The sequence below is a fragment of the Neoarius graeffei genome, chromosome 4, assembly GCF_027579695.1.
Source record: "Neoarius graeffei isolate fNeoGra1 chromosome 4, fNeoGra1.pri, whole genome shotgun sequence".
In the NCBI taxonomy this organism is placed as follows: domain Eukaryota; kingdom Metazoa; phylum Chordata; class Actinopteri; order Siluriformes; family Ariidae; genus Neoarius; species Neoarius graeffei.
Window position 1 is genome coordinate 82513239 of NC_083572.1, and position 19521 is coordinate 82532759.

General features: G+C 39.6%; 1 protein-coding gene across 3 annotated transcripts in view; it reads right to left on the reverse strand.

Moving 5' to 3' along the window:
- The window catches only part of tmem131 (transmembrane protein 131), a 107840-nt gene that overhangs the window by 32430 nt on the left and 55889 nt on the right, over positions 1 to 19521 (reverse strand). For all 3 annotated transcript variants that reach the window (XM_060919845.1, XM_060919844.1, XM_060919846.1), the window contains exons 4-6: positions 10104 to 10172; positions 1511 to 1631; positions 168 to 284 (exon numbers count right to left, since the gene is read on the reverse strand). In XM_060919845.1, coding sequence (XP_060775828.1) covers positions 168 to 284; positions 1511 to 1631; positions 10104 to 10172 — 307 coding nt within the window. The remainder of the gene's footprint in view (positions 1 to 167; positions 285 to 1510; positions 1632 to 10103; positions 10173 to 19521) is intronic.

Sequence of the window (19521 nt, forward strand, 5' to 3'; positions counted from 1 at the left end):
CACACAGAAAGGCTGCAAGGTTTAAACCCAGAACCTTCTTGTTGTGAGGCAATAGCACTAACCACTGCACTACCATGTGACTCACTTTACAGTCTAGTCAAATTTAGTTCACCTTGCAAGTTTACAACACTTACTCCCTTACCAAAAGGAATAGCTCTGAAACGTACCTGGTATGTGAACACTCCATGGTGAGATGTGTTAATAAATAATGTATTTTCTACATTTCCTACTACTCGAGCTAGAAAAACCACATCGAATGAGGTGTTCCCTCCTGGTGGAATTATCTGCAAAAGAAAGAAGCAACCCAAAACACACCACCACGACAACAAGAATCACACGTTAGGTTGCACAACAGTATTTCTGTATCCAGAACAAAAACCAAAACCTACATCCAAACTGTATTAGTCATATGGTACTAAATTTTTCCAGTAAGGTTGGATAAAAAAAAACCCACTGAAATCCCATTTCTAGGAGAACAGGAAACATTTAGCAAGTCTTCTTGCTCATTTCAGAACTGTATTTATAAGCGTCTGAATTTCAGAGCTACGTAAACCAAGTTTTGTAGGGTACTATATTGATGGTACTGAAAGAAGTTCTTGCTGACTTGAGGCCAGCTCAGGAATTCCCTAAAAAAAGTTAAAAGTGGAAAAATCATCTGTTTAGGGATCTGTTATAAAATCAACAACATGACAGTTAAGTGAGAAAAACACAGAAGGCAATGTGTTTTCTACTCCCAAGATACTGCCTTGCATATTGGCCTGATAATCAGACTATGAACAAGCGCAGATGCAGCATTAAAATGGTTTCTGAAGCACGTCAGTGTGTTTCAGTTCTCAATCCACATTTGTTAAGTTCGAGGGTGACCCCTGCCCTGCTTCCTACTACTGATAAAATCTCAGCCCAAGGTGGAAATCTACAAAACAAAACATTTTTTTTACATCCTAAACAATTAGTAATTACCATCACAATGTGGCTCAAAATGGTGCTTCATGAGATAGCTGTATTTATGATGGATGACTTCTGGCCATGTTTAATGTGAGCTGTATGAGCTTCAGAGGGGGCAGCGTTATTTAATTATTCAAGTGTCAGGAACAGGTGGGATGTGTTTAATTTATTACCATCTGGAGAGTGAAAGATATACGGTCTCTCTCTCTCTCACACACACACACCTTAAACTTGACCCTTAGGCTTTAATGAGCTCACTGATCTGACATAACTGCATCATTCATGTATCAAATGATAAAAATAGTTGATGCCAAGATTCCAGTGAAGTTTAAAAACAACTCATGTTCTTTTGTGCATGTTGAGCTATTTTATCCACAAAACAGGACATGGTATTTTCTCGAGACAGACAGAGCCACTGGCGGGTGAGCCAAAGTAGTAGTATGTGGTTGCTTCCATCCTTTTTTTTTTTTTTAAGTTTCTAACAGGAAGCCAAAAAAAAAAAATAATAATCATATCAGATCTCTCGTATATGACTTTTATAAACATAAGCCAAGCATGTACTTACCCTACTCTGAAAAAATGACGCATGAAAATGTGCTGTTGTTGCTGATATTGATATTAAACTAATTTCTTCTGAACTTGGATTGTGTAAATAAACTTTTTCCATTTTTGGCATCCCGACTGGCCTGAGGAGAGAGGGGGGAGAGAGAGGGAAAGACAGAGACACACACACACACACACACACACGATATCCCAAAATGAAGTTAATCTCCAAGATTCACTAATAGATAATGTATACAAAAATGACATGGGGGAAAAAAACTAACGCAATCGATCACACAATCTACATTCAGATCTGTCTGTTCAGCACACAGGTCACTGATCTGAAGGGGGTTAGAACATTTATCAGCATGTGCAACAAGAGTTTTATACATCAGCAGTGTTTGGACATCTGAAACATGACCGTGTACCCACTTTAAAGAATTCAAAAACACACACAAACAATAAATTAAAAGTCTGCAAAGAAATAAGCAAAAGGAAAGAAAGAGCACAAACCCCAGCAGTATGTAAGGATATTAGGAAGCACATGCTATCAAAGGCAGATTACAGACTGAGATTTATGATGGGTCTGGGTAATTTAAGCAAGGCTTTATTGGAAGCAGGCAGGATTACACAACACTGTGCTGCAATTTCTTACAAGCAAGCACAGATAAGATGTGTTTACTGGGGGTAGGAGGAAGAGACAACACAAGAACAGAGTGCGGTACAGATGTGTTTTATCTAATGCAAATTTTTTTAATCAGTTATTTACACAAAACCTGAGGGATGTGCAAGCCTTAATAACATGTTAATAAAAAAAGTTAATTTTTTAAATCATCTTAAAGGAACAGTCCACCGTATTTCCATAATGAAATATGCTCTTACCTGAATTGAGACGAGCTGCTCCGTACCTATCTGAGCTTTGCGCGACCTCCCAGTCAGTCAGACGCAGTCAGACTCACTGTCACTCCTGTTAACAATGTAGCTAGGCTCAGTATGGCCAACGGTATTTTTTGGGGCTGTAGTTAGATGCGACCAAACTCTTCCGCGTTTTTCCTGTTTACATAGGTTTATATGACCAGTGACATGAAACAAGTTCAGTTACACAAATTGAAACGTGGTGATTTTCTATGCTATGGAAAGTCCGCACTATAATGACAGGCGTACTAACACCTTCTGCGCGCTTCGACAGCGCATTGAAATCTGAGCTCCGTATCAATGCGCTGCCGAAGCGTGCAGAAGGTGTTAGTACGCCTGTCATTATAGTACGGACTTTCCATAGCATAGAAAATCGCCACGTTTCAATTTGTGTAACTGAACTTGTTTCATGTCACTAGTCATATAAACCTATGTAAACAGGAAAAACGCGGAAGAGTTTGGTCACATCTAACTACAGCCCCAAAAAATACCGTTGGCCATACTGAGCCTAGCTACATTGCTAACAGGAGTGACAGCGCGTCGGACTGCGTCTGACTGACTGGGAGGTCGCGCAAAGCTCGGATAGGTACGGAGCAGCTCGTCTCAATTCAGGTAAGAGCATATTTCATTATGGAAATACGGTGAACTGTTCCTTTAAAACTGATTACCATGGTTTTGAGATTTATTTCTAAGTCAGCATAGTGTAACAGTCAGGTTTCATTTCATTTTTCACCATTTGTTCAGTCTGACATAACAGCAAATCAAATGTCACTGCCTGATTAATTATATGATGTGGTTCATTTAGTAAGAAAGAAGGAGAGGGAGGAAGGAAGGAAAACTTTATTCATCACACACTTGTGAAATTTCCTCTCTGCATTTAACCCATCTGAAGCAGTGAACACACACATGCACACACACGTGAGCAATGAGCACACACACATACCCAGAACAGTGAGCAGCCATGCTAACCGCGCCCGGGGAGCAGTTGGGAGTTAGGTGCCTCGCTCAAGGGCCCCTCAGCCCAAGGCCATCCCATATTAACCCTCAAGTTTATGTCTTGAAGGCTTTCACTGACTAATATAGCAGCTTGCTCACCAATGATGCACACAGACCCAAACATTTATTATTTAGTTACAGAATGCCAGGTTGAATGCTTGGTGTGAAAATTTACAAAAAACTCCATGCTGACAACACAAATCATACCACTTCAGTTCGTTCAAAGAAAGAATATCATTTTGCATGTTCAGGACAGAACTATGATGTTTTTCACAAATGTACAATGGTGCTTGAAAGTTTGTGAACCTTTTAGAATCTTCTATATTTCTGCATAAATATGACCTAAAACAACATCAGATTTTCACACAAGTCCTAAAAGTAAAGAGAACCCAGTTAAACAAATGAGACAAAATTATAATACTTGGTCATTTATTGATTGAGGAAAATGATCCAATATTACATATCTGTGAGTGGCAAAACTATGTGAACCTCTAGGATTAGCAGTTAATTTGAAGGTGAAATTAGAGTCAGGTGTTTGTCATCCCATTGATTGAAATCAGGTGTGAGTGGGCACCCTGTTTTATTTAAAGAACAGGGATCCATCAAAGTCTGATCTTCACAAAACGTTTGTGGAAGTGTATCATGGCACGAACAAAGGAGATTTCTGAGGACCTCAGAAAAAGCGTTGTTGATGCTCATCAGGCTACAAAACCATCTCTAAAGAGTTTGGACTCCACCAATCCACAGTCAGACAGACTGTGTACAAATGGAGGAAATTCAAGATCATTGTTACCCTCCCCAGGAGTGGTTGACCAGCAAAGATCACTCCAAGAGTAAGGCGTGTAATAGTCGGCGGACTTCTAAGCAACTGAAGGCCTCTCTCACATTGGCTAATGTTCATGAGTCCACCATCAGGAGAACACTGAACAACAGTGGTGTGCATGGTAGGGTTGCAAGGAGAAAGCCACTGCGCTCCCAAAAGAACATTGCTGCTCGTCTGCCATTTGCTGAAGATCATGCGGATGAGCTAGAAGGCTACTGGAAAAATGTTTTGTGGATGGATGAGACCAAAATAGAACTTTTTGGTTTAAATGAGAAGCGTTATGTTTGGAGAAAGGAAAACACTGCATTCCAGCATAAGAACCTTATTCCATCTGTGAAACATGGAGGTGGTAGTATCATGGTTTGGGCCTGTTTTGCTGCATCTGGGCCAGGACGGCTTGCCATCATTGATGGAACAATGAATTCTGAATTATACCAGCGAATTCTAAAGGAAAATGTCAGGACATCTGTCCATGAACTGAATCTCAAGAGAAGGTGGGTCATGCAGCAAGACAATGACCCTAAGCACACAAGTCATTCTACCAAAGAATGGTTAAAGAAGAATAAAGTTAATGTTTTGGAATGGCCAAGTCAAAGTCCTGATCTTAATCCAATCGAAATGTTGTGGAAGGACCTGAAGCGAGCGGTTCATGTGAGGAAACCCACCAACATCCCAGAGCTGAAGCTGTTCTGTACGGAGGAATGGGCTAAAATTCCTCCAATCCAGTGTGCAGCACTGATCAACAGTTACCGGAAACATTTAGTTGCAGTTATTGCTGCACAAGGGGGTCACACCAGATACTGAAAGCAAAGGTTCACATACTTTTGCCACACATATGTAATACTGGATCATTTTCCTCAATAAATAAATGACCAAGTATAATATTTTTGTCTCATTTGTTTAACTGGGTTCTCTCTATCTACTTTTAGGACCTGTGTGAAAATCTGATGTTTTAGGTCATATTTATGCAGAAATATAGAAAATTCTAAAGGGTTCACAAACTTTCAAGCACCACTGTATAGAGGTGGGTAGGGCATTTGCTTGCAAAAGCCTGTCAGCTCAGGATAATACTAATTAGTATAAATACACAAGTGATTATCGGAAATCGCACGCGCTGATTGGTTCAGACATTCAAACTATTTCTTGATCATCTCGAGCAACTCAGCAAAACAGCTGCCAGTTGCTTTGTCACTGTAAGTGAGGAAGTATGAAAAATTATGAAAGAAAATGTTCCTAAAAGCACTAAAGATGGTATGAAGTTTGGTCATCAAAGGTAAGGATGAATTGTGATTTATTTTACCTGTGTATTTATACTAAAACAAATTATCTGCCTCAGGCTCAGTGAATATTAGTAAATAATAACCTCAACTTCCTCTCCGTTATCATTCACTGATATTCACTTCGTCTTCGGTGAATAATTGTTGAGTAAAAAGTTAGGATGAAATAATCTAGAGACGAGAGAGTAATTGAGGACTCTGCATGCAGTTTATAATGAAATTATGAATTCTAATAAACATAGAATGACAGCTGGATGGGTAACGATGAATAAAGCCATGTATAAAAAGAGTTTTCATGACTGTCGTCAGGTTTATATAGAGCCTCCTATTTTCCGTTTCAAAAAACATTAAATCCCGTTTCAGAGAATGGCTAATTCCGTTTCAGACAATTTGTTTCAGTTATATGTTCAAATGACAACTAAATTGTCATTTTTAGATTTTCAACATATAAAATACATAATTCAGAATCAGAATTCTTAAGTACATGTAATAAATGCATGAAATCTTATGTTTCAGGTACTGTAACTGGGAGGCATCTGCATGTTTTGCCGCTTTTCCACTACAAACGCGGCTGAGTCGGGCTGAGCCGTGCCGTGCTGAGTTGGGCTGAGTCGAGCTGAGTGGGGCTGTTGGAGTTGCATTTCGACTACCACCGCGCTGAACCGTGCTGGCTGGAAGTGGGTGGACACATTGGGTGGAGTTAGCGAAAGTGGGTGGACGTCACATGATGTCGTTAAGCGGCGCAAACAGTGACATCAGTGATCTTTTAAGCGGTAGTCTCACGACCCGGATAGTAAACAATAAACATGGAGGACATGGAGTCGTTAGTGTTGCTGGTCTTGGTGCTGTGGCTTGTTGTCACCGACAACGCCAACAGATACTGGCAAGAGCGTATAGATGAGGCGAGGCGCATAAGGCTCCAGAAATTCTCGTAATTCGTAATTATTCTTCTTCCGGGTTTACGGTGTTTACAGATCCCAGCGTGCTCGCGGGGCGTGTGTGGGCATGTGAGGACACTCCTCCTCACCAATCAGTGCACAGGGGAGTGTCTCCTCACGCCCCTAGCCCCACTCGGCTCGGTATGGCTCGCTTCAGCCCCACTCCAAAACCGTGCAAGTTTTGGGTGCTAAGCAGGGCTGAAGCGAGCCGAGTCGTGCTGTTTTGAGATAGTCGAAACGCGAGCCGTGTCGGGCTGAAGTGAGCTGAAGCGAGCTGAAGTGAGCTGAAAAAGGGTAGTGGAAAAGGGCCATTTGTTGTCCTTGTGCATCTATCCCTGTAATCCTGCTTTACTGGCCTGCTGTAGTACAACTTCATATAAAGCTTTAAACTTTCTGTACACAGTCTACACTAAATTTCACTTCACTGAAAATGTGCTTCTTTCATTTATTTAAGACTGTAGTTAATTAGTGCTGTTAACTTGATTGTTGACTGGCTCCTGCTATTTTCTTTAAAACTTTATATTGTATATTAATACTTTTATGGTTATCCTTACTCTTTATACATGTACATTTAAATAAAACAGTTATTTTATCCATGTTTTTCAAACTTTTATTCGTTGTTATGCTTACAATGTTTTCAGTGCAACGACAGGTCTAACAGTGTGTGACAGTGTCCATTTAATATATACTTTAAATGATTCAAATTTAACAGTTAACTCTATTATTAGTTTAATTTACATTTTACCTGTAAATTATTAATTTAATAAATGCACAAGTCTTCAAACTTTTTATATAGAAAATCATTCTTTGGAACCTAACTTCTTATTTAAGAACATAAACCATTAAATCATGAAAATAATCAGTTGCTATTATATAATGTTAAACTGAAAAGCCTTGGTGCAAACTACTAATGGAAATCTGACTGTTCAAAATCTGCCTTCAAGATCACCATTATAATATAGCATTAGGAGTCCCTTTGTGCTTGAAAATATTCCGTGGCCACGCATTAATAACGCATGGGAACGAGATCCTATTCCGTGGCCATGACTTGTTTAATGTGTGGGAACGAGATGATTATTAGGTGGCCACGAATTAATAACGCGTGGCCACGAGAAGTGTTAGTCATTTCATCACCGAGACTGTTGACTTTCTGGCATCAGTAGCTTCAGCCGCAAACATGGACAAGTTTGATCTGATTTCGTTTTATTTTAATCTAGGAATGAAATGATATCTTTAAATCACTTGCAGTTAGACATGGAGTAATTCTGAGCAAGAGACACTTAATTCGGCTGCTCAAAAAGCACGGGCTCAAACGTAGACAATATGCTGACCTCGGGTAAGTTGTAGATTTCATCATACAGGATAAATCCTGTATTTACTGCACAATTGACGGCCGCTCAAAAACTGGACATCATCCCATCAGGCTGGAACTTGAATCATCTCGTGGCCATGCGTTATTAATTCGTGGCCACCCAATAATCATCTCGTTCTCACGCATTAAGCAAGTCGTGGCCACGGAATAGGATTTCGTTCCCACGCGTTATTAACTCGTGGCCATGGAATATTTTTTTTCACCCATGTCAACAGAGGGGCTCCACAGATTCCGTTTCTGAGCACTAATTCCGTTTCTGACCCCAATTTCCGCGATTTCCGTCCGTTTTCCGCGATTGCGGAAAATCGGAGGCCCTATTTATATAAAACAAATTTCATTAAAAAAAAAAGTCTATGAATAAATACCATTTGATTTTCGACAAAATCGGTGTGCTTGTGTCTTTTAGTAGAGCTGGAATAAAATCTCAGTGTCCCACTTCTCTATTTTGGAAGAAAGCTAGAACTTCTGGTTGAAATACAAAACCTGTATTTTTCATAACTTCACAGAACAGAAAATATCAGAATTCCACCATGTGTAGGGTTTTCCCAAGCCACTACATGTACAGTTAGGTCCATATATATTTGGACACTGACACAAATTTTCTTTTTTTACCTGTTTACTGAAACATATTCAAGTTATAGTTATATAATGGACATGGACATAAAGTCCAGACTTTCAGCTTTCATTTGAGGGTATCCACATTAAAATTGGATGAAGGGTTTAGGAGTTTCAGCTCCTTAACATGTGCCACCCTGGTTTTAAAGGGACCAAAAGTAATTGGACAACTGACTCAAAGGCTATTTCATGGGCAGGTGTGGGAAATTCCTTCGTTATGTCATTCTCAATTAAGCAGATAAAAGGCCTGGAGTTGATTTGAGGTGTGGTGCTTGCATTTGGAAGATTTTGCTGTGAAGAAAACATGCGGTCAAAGGAGCGCTCCATGCAGGTGAAACAAGCCATCCTTAAGCTGCGAAAACAGAAAAAACCCATCCGAGAAATTGCTACAATATTAGGAGTGGCAAAATCTACAGTTTGGTACATCCTGAGAGAGAGAGAGAGAGAGAGAGAGAGAGAACTGGTGAACTCATCAATGCAAAAAGACCTGGACGCCCACAGAAGACAACAGTGGTGGATGATCGCAGAATAATTTGCATGGTGAAGAGAAACCCCTTCACAACAGCCAACTAAGTGAACAACACTCTCCAGGAAGTAGGCGTATCAATATCCAAATCTACCATAAAGAGAAGACTGCATGAAAGTAAATACAGAGGGTTCACTGCATAGTGCAAGCCACTCATAAGCCTCAAGAATAAAAAGGCTACATTGGACTTTGCTAAGAAACATCTAAAAAAGCCAGCATAGTTCTGGAAGAATATTCTTTTGACAGATGAAACCAAGATCAACCTCTACCAGAATGATGGAAAGAAAAAAAGTATGACGAAGGCGTGGTACAGCTCATGATCCAAAGCATACCACATCATCTGTAAAACACGGCAGAGGCAGTGTGATGGCTTGGGCATGCATGGCTGCCAGTGGCACTGGGTCACTAGTGTTTATTGATGATGTGACACAGGACAGAAGCAGCCAGATGAACTCTGAGGTATTCAGAGACGTACTGTGTGCTCAAATCCAGCCAAATGCAGCCAAACTGATTGGTCGGCGTTTCATAATACAGATGGACAATGACCCAAAACAAAGCCAAAGCAACCCAGGAGTTTATTAAAGCAAAGAAGTGGAATATTCTTGAATGGCCAAGTCAGTCACCTGATCTCAACCCAACTGAGCATGCATTTCACTTGTTGAAGACTCAACTTCAGACAGAAAGGCCCACAAACAGACAGCAACTGAAAACCGCTGCAGTAAAGGCCTGGCAGAGCATTAAAAAGGAGGAAACGCAGCGTCTGGTGATGTCCATGAGTTCAAGACTTCAGGCTGTCATTGCCAACAAAGGGTTTTCAACCAAGTATTAGAAATGAACATTTTATTTACAATTATTTAATTTGTCCAATTACTTTTGAGCCCCTGAAATGAAGGGATTGTGTTTAAAAAAATGCTTTAGTTCATCACATTTTTATGCAATCATTTTGTTCAACCCACTGAATTAAAGCTGAAAGTCTGAACTTCAACTGCATCTGAATGGTTTTGTTCAAAATTCATTGTGGTTATGTACAGAACCAAAATTAGAAAAATGCTGTCTCTGTCCAAATATTTATGGACCTAACTGTATACGCAAAGTGACTGTGTAATATGAGGGGGGGGAATTCACCAGGGACCTCTGAATGTGTGCGACTTACTGTTCATGGAAGTCCAGCATTGGAGGCTCAAAGTGTATTGGCCTGCTGTTCCCCCTGTGCGAGGACGCACTGCACAGAATGGAAACACATTGCGTAAGATGAAAAGAACAAAACAACCAGACAAACACAGAAGTGCACATGAGTCAGACTGTCTAAATCTGATAGAGATACACACATGCTCAGTCAATTTGTGCAAGATCATTGTCAAGAAAATCTCTGAATACAAAAGAAGCTTTTCCATCTTTCCTTAGAAACCAGCTTACCACCTTACATTACTGACATTCTTAAAATCATTTTATGAATAGGGTTGGGTATCGAGTTAGGTATTGGGTTTAATTAAATAAATACAACCCCGATTCCAAAAAAGCTGGAAGAAAGTACAAATTGTAAATAAAAACGGAATACAATGATGTGGAAGTTTCAAAATTCCATATTTTATTCAGAATAGAACATTGATGACATATCAAATGTTTAAACTGAGAAAATGTATCATTTAAAGAGGAAAAATTAGGTGATTTTAAATTTCATGACAACACCACATCCCAAAAAAGTTGGGACAAGGCCGTGTTTATCACTGTGAGACATCCCCTTTTCTCTTTACAACAGTCTGTAAACGTCTGGGGACTGAGGAGACAAGTTGCTCAAGTTTAGGGATAGGAATGTTAACCCATTCTTGTCTAATGTAGGATTCTAGTTGCTCAACTGTCTTAGGTCTTTTTTGTCGTATCTTCTGTTTTATGATGTGTCAAATGTTTTCTATGGGTGAAAGATCTGGACTGCAGGCTGGCCAGTTCAGTACCCGGACCCTTCTTCTACACAGCCATGATGCTGTAATTGATGCAGTATGTGGTTTGGCATTGTCATGTTGGAAAATGCAAGGTCTTCCCTGAAAGAGACGTCGTCTGGATGGGAGCATATGTTGCTCTAGAACCTGGATATACCTTTCAGCATTGATGGTGTCTTTCCAGATGTGTAAGCTGCCCATGCCACACACACTAATGCAACCCCATACCATCAGAGATGCAGGCTTCTGAACTGAGCGCTGATAACAACTTGGGTCGTCCTTCTCCTCTTTAGTCCGAATGACATGGCGTCCCTGATTTCCATAAAGAACTTCAAATTTTGATTCGTCTGACCACAGAACAGTTTTCCACTTTGCCACAGTCCATTTTAAATGAGCCTTGGCCCAGAGAAGACGTCTGCGCTTCTGGATCATGTTTAGATACGGCTTCTTCTTTGAACTATCAAGTTTTAGCTGGCAACGGCGGATGGCACGGTGAATTGTGTTCACAGATAATGTTCTCTGGAAATATTCCTGAGCCCATTTTGTGATTTCCAATATAGAAGCATGCCTGTATGTGATGCAGTGCTGTCTAAGGGCCCGAAGATCACGGGCAACCAGTATGGTTTTCTGGCTTTGACCCTTACGCACAGAGATTCTTCCAGATTCTGTGAATCTTTTGATATTATGCACTGTAGATGATGATGATGATGATGATGATATGTTCAAACTCTTTGCAATTTTACACTGTCGAACTCCTTTCTGATATTGCTCCACTATTTGTCGGCGCAGAATTAGGGGGATTGGTGATCCTCTTCCCATCTTTACTTCTGAGAGCCGCTGCCACTCCAAGATGCTTTTTTTTTTATACCCAGTCATGTTAATGACCTATTGCCAATTGACCTAATGAGTTGCAATTTGGTCCTCCAGCTGTTCTTTTTTTGTACCTTTAACTTTTCCAGCCTCTTATTGCCCCTGTCCCAACTTTTTTGAGATGTGTTGCTGTCATGAAATTTCAAATGAGCCAATATTTGGCATGAAATTTCAAAATGTCTCACTTTCGACATTTGATATGTTGTCTATGTTCTATTGTGAATACAATATCAGTTTTTGAGATTTGTAAATTATTGCATTCTGTTTTTATTTACAATTTGTACTTTGTCCCAACTTTTTTGGAATCGGGGTTGTAAATAAACTAACTGTTTTTGGGGGGGTTTTTTTGGGTGGGGGGGATAGATCATGGGTGGCAAACTCAAATTTAGCCTGGGCCAGCAATTTTTTTTTTGAGAGACCCTGAAAAGCTGTAATTAAAAAGGTGTCTGCACTGTTAGAGAACAACACTTATTATATGGATTATAAAGAAGTGTTTCTTTTAAAATGAATATGACTTTGTTGAACAACAACACTGTACTGGATACTCGCTGTTTTAATAAGAAACAGGATAAGCTAATCAGGGATATAAAGATTTTTCCTGTTCCTGGTTATATGCTACGAACCAGATCGCTAAACTATAAACAGAGAGATATTGAGGTGAGAGTTGGAGAAGGCGCCTGCTGGAGTTTACTGCAAAAGAAAAGTCGATCAGGATTTATACTATTAAAGGTGTAATTTCCCCACATATTCACTTATTTTAATAATTTTCTGTAGAATTAATCAAAGTATGTTATGGTAACGTTATTAATATAGAAGCTTAATAAATAAAGATGGTTTGAAAGTGCATTGTTCCTTAAATTTAAAATAACATACAGGGGAAAAACAGCTTGTTTCAGTTAAAGGAGAAATGAACGCAAATTTATCATCAAAATTCTATTTCTCATTTTATTAAATATAGGAATGCATTTTTGATGGCCATTTTGTCACTGCTATAGCAAGTTATGAGTGTTTGAAATATGCTATGTTACATATATATATATATATATATATATATATATATATATATATATATATATATATATCTCAGTCTGTATGTCAAAGCAATGGCCGTACACAAGATTCGTTGAGACCTGTGCGAGACATCGTAGGACGGAAGTAAAACGTACAGTGGAAAGTGACCAACATCTGCCAACGCTATCAAAAGACGCGCGCGCCCTCCTTCGAATGCTGATGTAATCAAGCTGAGAGTTTTGTTTGTTTTGATAGCAAATCAGGAAAGTTTGAAAAAAGTAGGCAGTAAGTCATTTAAACTCGTTTTTGTGCAATATTTCGTTTGGAATACAGTTTTCAAAAATGGCGGGACTGACACCTGGCAGACACTTCACGTTTCGAAGTCTCGCACAAGTCTCGTGAAGATCACGCGGATAAGCAACGCCTGCCGTGGACCAAACAAACTAAATTCAACATGGCTAAAAACCGAAAAGTATAATATTTAATTGTAATTAGTTGCCAATACGAGTCACGATATAAGGTTACTAAAACTGAAAAAGTAATTGAATAACACGTTAAGAAATAAAGCAAGGTTAAAAAGGACTTCAGTTCTCCCTTAAGTACAGAGCCCTGCTCATGACACGAAAATAACTACACAAGATATATAATGTATATTTAAAAACCACCCACACACACACCCACCCCTTGAGGGTTTATTGCCAAAAAGCTCCATTTTGGTTATGTCAGGCCAGAAAGCACGTTTAGAGTCAAAGCTGTCGTCACATTTCACAAACTACAGACTCTTACATTTATGGTTAACTGACAGAAAATGTTTCTTTTCTGGCAGACCTTCCAAATAATCTGTTGGCATGGAGGTGGCATCTGATGGGCGTTTTGGAGACTTGGAAACCCCAAGATTTCACTTTTTCTCGTAATTCACCAACAGTGATCCTGAGGTTTTGTTTTGTTTTTTTCTTCTTCTTTTGCGCCTCTGTTATGATCCTCCTCACTGTAAATCGGGGGAAAATAAACTTGGGTCCTCTTTCAGGCAAGTTTGTAACAGTTCCAGTTGGTGTCCACTTTTTTGTTTTATTATTATCCTAACCGTAGAAATGGACATTTTCAGGTGAGCTGCTTTTTTTTTTTTTTAAATAACCATTCCTTGACTTATGAAGGTGAACACACTTCTCCCTTTTCTATATATGCTTGGTTTTGCTTGTAGCCAAAAATGGCACAACCTCAAAACACATTCCATCAACTAAATATACAAGAGATAAAAATGCTCATCCTCCAAGCTCACACACAGACTCATGCATCTACAGGCAATCATTGTGAACCTGTGCCCCAAGCACAAGTATTAGTTTCGTATGTGAAAATCTCCAACCCACGAAACCCACACCACTTTTTCTACACTGCTATTATGATGCTTAGCAGGAAGGGCTGAAGCAATACAAAGGAGGACTCGCTCATGTGACACCCATGTTACTGAATACTGTTCATGTATGCCTTTGTCAGGTGCTGCTTCGCTCAAACTGACCCGCCCTCAACATTTGCATGACAATGTAAAGTCGTATAGATGATAACTGCGCTGAAGAGAAAGAGATGAACTTGAATGGGGAGAAAGAAGAGAGGCACTCCCTTCGGCTTGGGATGAAAATCTGCTGGCGTTCTAGTGTTAAAAGTCTTCATTTGATACAGTGAAAAAAAAAAAAAGACTCCTAGGGATGTGTGTAGAGCTGTCATACTTTTGACAATCCAAGCAACAGAGGGGAAAAAGAAAACCAACAAAAAAACAAAAGCACATTTCTTTCAAAATGTATTTACCTGTAGAGAACTGTAACTAGTTATCACTTTAACGTTTTACACCTTTATGATCTGGAGGGTGATGAGACGACTTCTGACTTTACAATAATGTTCCAAAAACACATAGTCGGGATTTCACATTTGGGACGATTCAAACTTGGTAATGGTCATGAAATAAAAGGTTCATTCTGAGCTCCGAGATGATCAGAGCAACCTGTTCCAATGTACACACAGCTGGACTACAGATAAACATTTGGCTGTGCCTTCTCTTTTCAGTAATACACAAGCACATCACCCTTATTCTATTTTGTGAACCACAAGTTAGAACAGGCCTGGAATTTCGTCATTTTAGGGGCAAGGCCACTTGGCTTTTTGTGCTGTCAATTTTTTTGACGGCACGAAGGCCATAAACTAAAACAATGATTTTAAGTTCATGTCTATAATGAATTTAATTTAAGGACTAATGACTCTTCTGAGGAAGACTGGAGTCTCAGTCGAAACTATCAAGCAGGTAAAGAAACATCTCCTACACTTATGTCTGAAGATAAGAAAATATTGAACACATCTAAACTTATCAATCCATCACTCACTTCAAAAATTGTAAAACTTATTAAACCTATATCCTCCCATAATTTTTGTTCAATTGACACCGAATGTGCAAGAGCATCTTCAGACTGTACTACTACGCAGATTTTTGATTAATCAAAATTTATCCTGGAGTGGGGGCGTCGTGGCTCAGGTGGATAAGGCGCCATACCATAAATCCGGGGACCCGGGTTCGATTCCAGCCCGAGGTCATTTCCCGATCCCTCCCCGTCTTTCCCTCCCGCTCATTTCCTGTCTCTACACTGTCCTATCCAATAAAGGTGCAAAAAGCCCAAAAAAATATCTAAAAAAAAAAAATTTTATCCTGGAGTACATCAAAATGTTTGACTGTAAATGGAACATATACTAGCATGCAGGCTACTGATTAACCCATAAGAGCCCAGACCGATTTCTCAATCAAGGAAAATTATTGAGGAAATAAAATGAACTAAATAGACGACAAAGAAAACATTTTTGACCTTTTATTTTTTAAAATAGCACTTTCATGTCTCAAGATCTGAAATATTAAATTGCAAATTTGCAGAACACTGCAACACTATTACACTGTAAACCCGAAAGTTCATTCTATGCAAACAGTTTGAATAAATTCCACTTTTAAAGATTAGTTTTATTGCATTACTTAAACAGTATGAGTATATGAAGAGAATATGAGACAGTCATTGGGTGTACTCATTTTTGTAATTTGAACAAACTTAAACTATCATGTTTTACCTCAGGCCACAGTGCTGCCCTGTTGTGATTGGCTCAAGACAAGTCTGTGCTTGTCTGTTGACGGCTACAGAGGAAGCTGCGCCATTTTCTAATTTACACAGAGCAATTTAAGGGCTTTGCACTTTTGACAGCAAGCTAATCAGCATTTGTTACCGGCTACAGTCGGTACTCGGCACGTTAAAAGTGGGTCAGCGTTGTAATGACATAACGTTACTGCACAAGCAATGCTTATTTAACGGTAACAAACTTAAGCGCCCTATATGTTGAAATTCCTATCTTATTCGTTCGTTAATTTATCACACAGTCTTACTTCAGTCAACTTCTTCCCTCCTTCTGTGAAAATTCAACATCTCAGACGCGGACACAAATGGGCAGGGGATGCGTTTGATTAAGTCTCCTGGTTGGCTGGTGATAGATTGGTGTCATAGCACGTCGGAGCGGTTCATGCCAAGCTCGAGTCCGATCCACCACTGATGAGTTGCCCAATAAGAATCCAGAATGTCATCAAAAGACATTTTTTTCTCAATAGACGCAGGTGATGTTAAAGCCTATTGGCAGTCACGAGGGAGACTACAAAACCGCAAAACATCAAGGCCACTGTGGCCTTACGGCAGATATTTTTTTCCAAGGGCACAAGACCAAATTGAGAGAGCACGAGGGCCATGGCCCTCATGAAATTCCTGCCCCGAGTTAGAATATATACTCACTGGCCACTTTATTAGGAACACCCAGCCACCTGCTGTTTTATGCGGTTATCTAAAATCAGCCAATCCCTTGACAGCAGCACAATGCATAAAATTACGCAGATACAAATCAATTAATCTTCAGACTTTCACTGTGGCATGGGTGTTGGTGCCAGATGGACTGGTTTGAGCATTTCAGAAACTGCTGATCTCCTGGTGGTTTCACACAGAACAGTCTCTAGAGTTTACACAGAATGGTGTGAAAAACAAAAATCATTGAGTTCAGTGGGTGGAAATGCCTTGCTGATAAGAGAAGTCAGAAGAAAATGGCCAAACTGGTTTGAGCTGCCAGGAAGGATATAGTAACTCATAGCAACTCTTTACAATCGTGGTGAGCAGAAAAGCATCTCAGCATGCAACAGCAAAACTGGGTTCCACTCCTGCCAGCCAAGAACAGGAATCTTAGAATCAAGAACAAGTTCTTATTGAAGTGGCCAGTGAGTGAACATGACAAATGTCTCCAACATTTCTAATCTAAATATATTACATGAAGTTTCAGATAGATTTTTCTCTTTTAGATCACATTGTCGACAACCTCCCTCGTTCTTCCCATGTCACCCCTCTGCTTGCCAACCTGCACTGGCTACCTATCGCAGCTCATATCAAATTTAAGACATTGGTACTAGCTTACCAAGCTGTCAAGGGGGGTTAGGGCCAGCATACCTCCAGAATCTGATCTACCCCTACATGCCAGCCAGATCCCTATGCTCCGCTACTATTGGTCGCCTGGCCCCTCCTCCCCTCTGCTCCTGCCCAGCCCACTCAAGACTGCTGTCTGTCCTGGTTCCCTGTTGGTGGCATGGCATACCCATTGAGGTCAGAACTGACAACTCCCTGACCACCTTCAAGCACAGAATGAAGACTCACTTCTTCAGGCTGCACCTCTCCCCTTCTTCCCTGCCCACTGTGTTTCGGTCTAGACTATGTAACCCAGACTATGTACGGTCTAGCCTGGGGTTAGCCGTGCGAGTTCTCCATTTTATTGTACTTTATATAGTTGGTTTGTTTCCTTGGCTGTTTGAGTATTGATACTTCAGCAGAATATTACACCAAGTATTATCACTTGTTCAGCTGGCACTAGAACCTTCTTGTGTAGAAGTTCAGCACTTTGTGTACCTGAATTTTGCACTCTTTGTACATCGCTCTGGATAAGAGCGTCTGCTAAATGCCATGGAACGTAATGCATCCCTAATGATAGGCATATCGGGTGAAAATCCAAATTGCTTGAAATTGCTCTCATTGAATTCAGAACTGAATGCTGAACATACTTTTTTTTTTTAAACAGAATTAAAATGCTTATCCGTTCTTGAGATATTACCAATCAAAGATTGAAAAAACTGCCGTATTATTATGTATTCGGATCACAAGGTTCAAAATGGGCCTCATTAACGAACGAGATCAATTTTTTTTTTCGTCAACTTTATTTTTCCAAGATATTTACATGGAAATTGGCAGGCACATACACTACGTTCAGACTGCAACCTGAAACGACCCATATCCGATTTGTTGTGAAATCCGATTTTTTTGTTAGGCCGTTCACATTACCAGTTATATGAGACTTGTATGCGATCTCCAATATGAACGGAAAACGACCCAAAAGTGTCCCGCATGCGCAAATTGACACGTGATAAGCACATCTACGTAATACGTAAACAAAAAAAAAAAAAAGCGCACTCTTCATGTTTAATGATTTCTTTTTTGTTTGTTTAATTATCTGGTTAGTGTTAAAAGTGTGAGGTCTCGTGTGTTTTTGTTTCTGAACTGAAATGAAAACATGTAGCCTGGTAACGAGGGTTGACTCCTAAATGTCTCTCTAATTTCTATACAAGTGCACTACATGTTACTAGGAAGTAATGGATTTTTAAACTCTATATAGTGCACTCGAGCTTCAGTAGGCAGTCATTTGGGATACGGCCGCTGTATTACCAAACTCTTAATTCAGGCTTAATAATTTGCACATATTTATTTCGTCATATTAATAAACTCTTTCTACATTTTTATAAATATTTATTTAGATTGTTTATAGCCAGCTGAATTCTGCAACTTCTCTCAGCGCTGGCTCAAGGTGCAGAAACACCAGTGCAGTTTGCGATGGAGATGAGGCGAGACCTGGCGATGTGGTTTTTGTGGCAGCGGCGGAACACACAATAATCTGATTAATGTGGGCAGCAGACTAATGAGACCGAAGGTGTCAAATTACTGGAAATTTCCAGAACAATCTTATAATTTTGTAATACAGGATGGTTTAAGTTATAAATCAGTTATAGAAACTGTTTTATTTAATCAGGCTAACAGATCAACATCCAGGTCCCTACCAAATCCACCATTAGCTTGATCAATTCTATAAAAGTCTACTTAAATTCTGAAAACTGTATAAATGTTGTTGTTTTCCACCAAAGAGGCGGGATTAGCCAACGCAGAATAGTGACGTTTGTCTCTTGTTGATGACGTGTAGGTCGCATGAATGCGACCTGTCTGGTCAGACTGCAGTCGCATGTGAAAATGTTGGATATGCATCGGATTTAGGACCACATATCCAAGCGGCCTGGGTCGCATGTGAAAAAATCAGATCTGTGTCGTTCAGATTGTCAATAACAAATCGGATACAGGTCGCATATGGGCAAAAAAATCGGATATGGGTCGTTTCAGGGTGCAGTCTGAACGTAGTCATAGATGGTTGTCTACTGAATAAAAAATGTGAAAAATTAATAAAATTACACAAATGAGTATTTAATTATGCTAATTAGGTAAAGACATTAAATCGGGACACTCTCTTCTTCAAAAGTTTCACCAAATGGCTTTATTTGCGCAATATAAAGCTGACCTTAACTCTCATTTATACATCACAAAGAAGGAGAAATCAATGTTAATTATAAAATATAAATAAATAAGCACTGAATGTCATTCACAT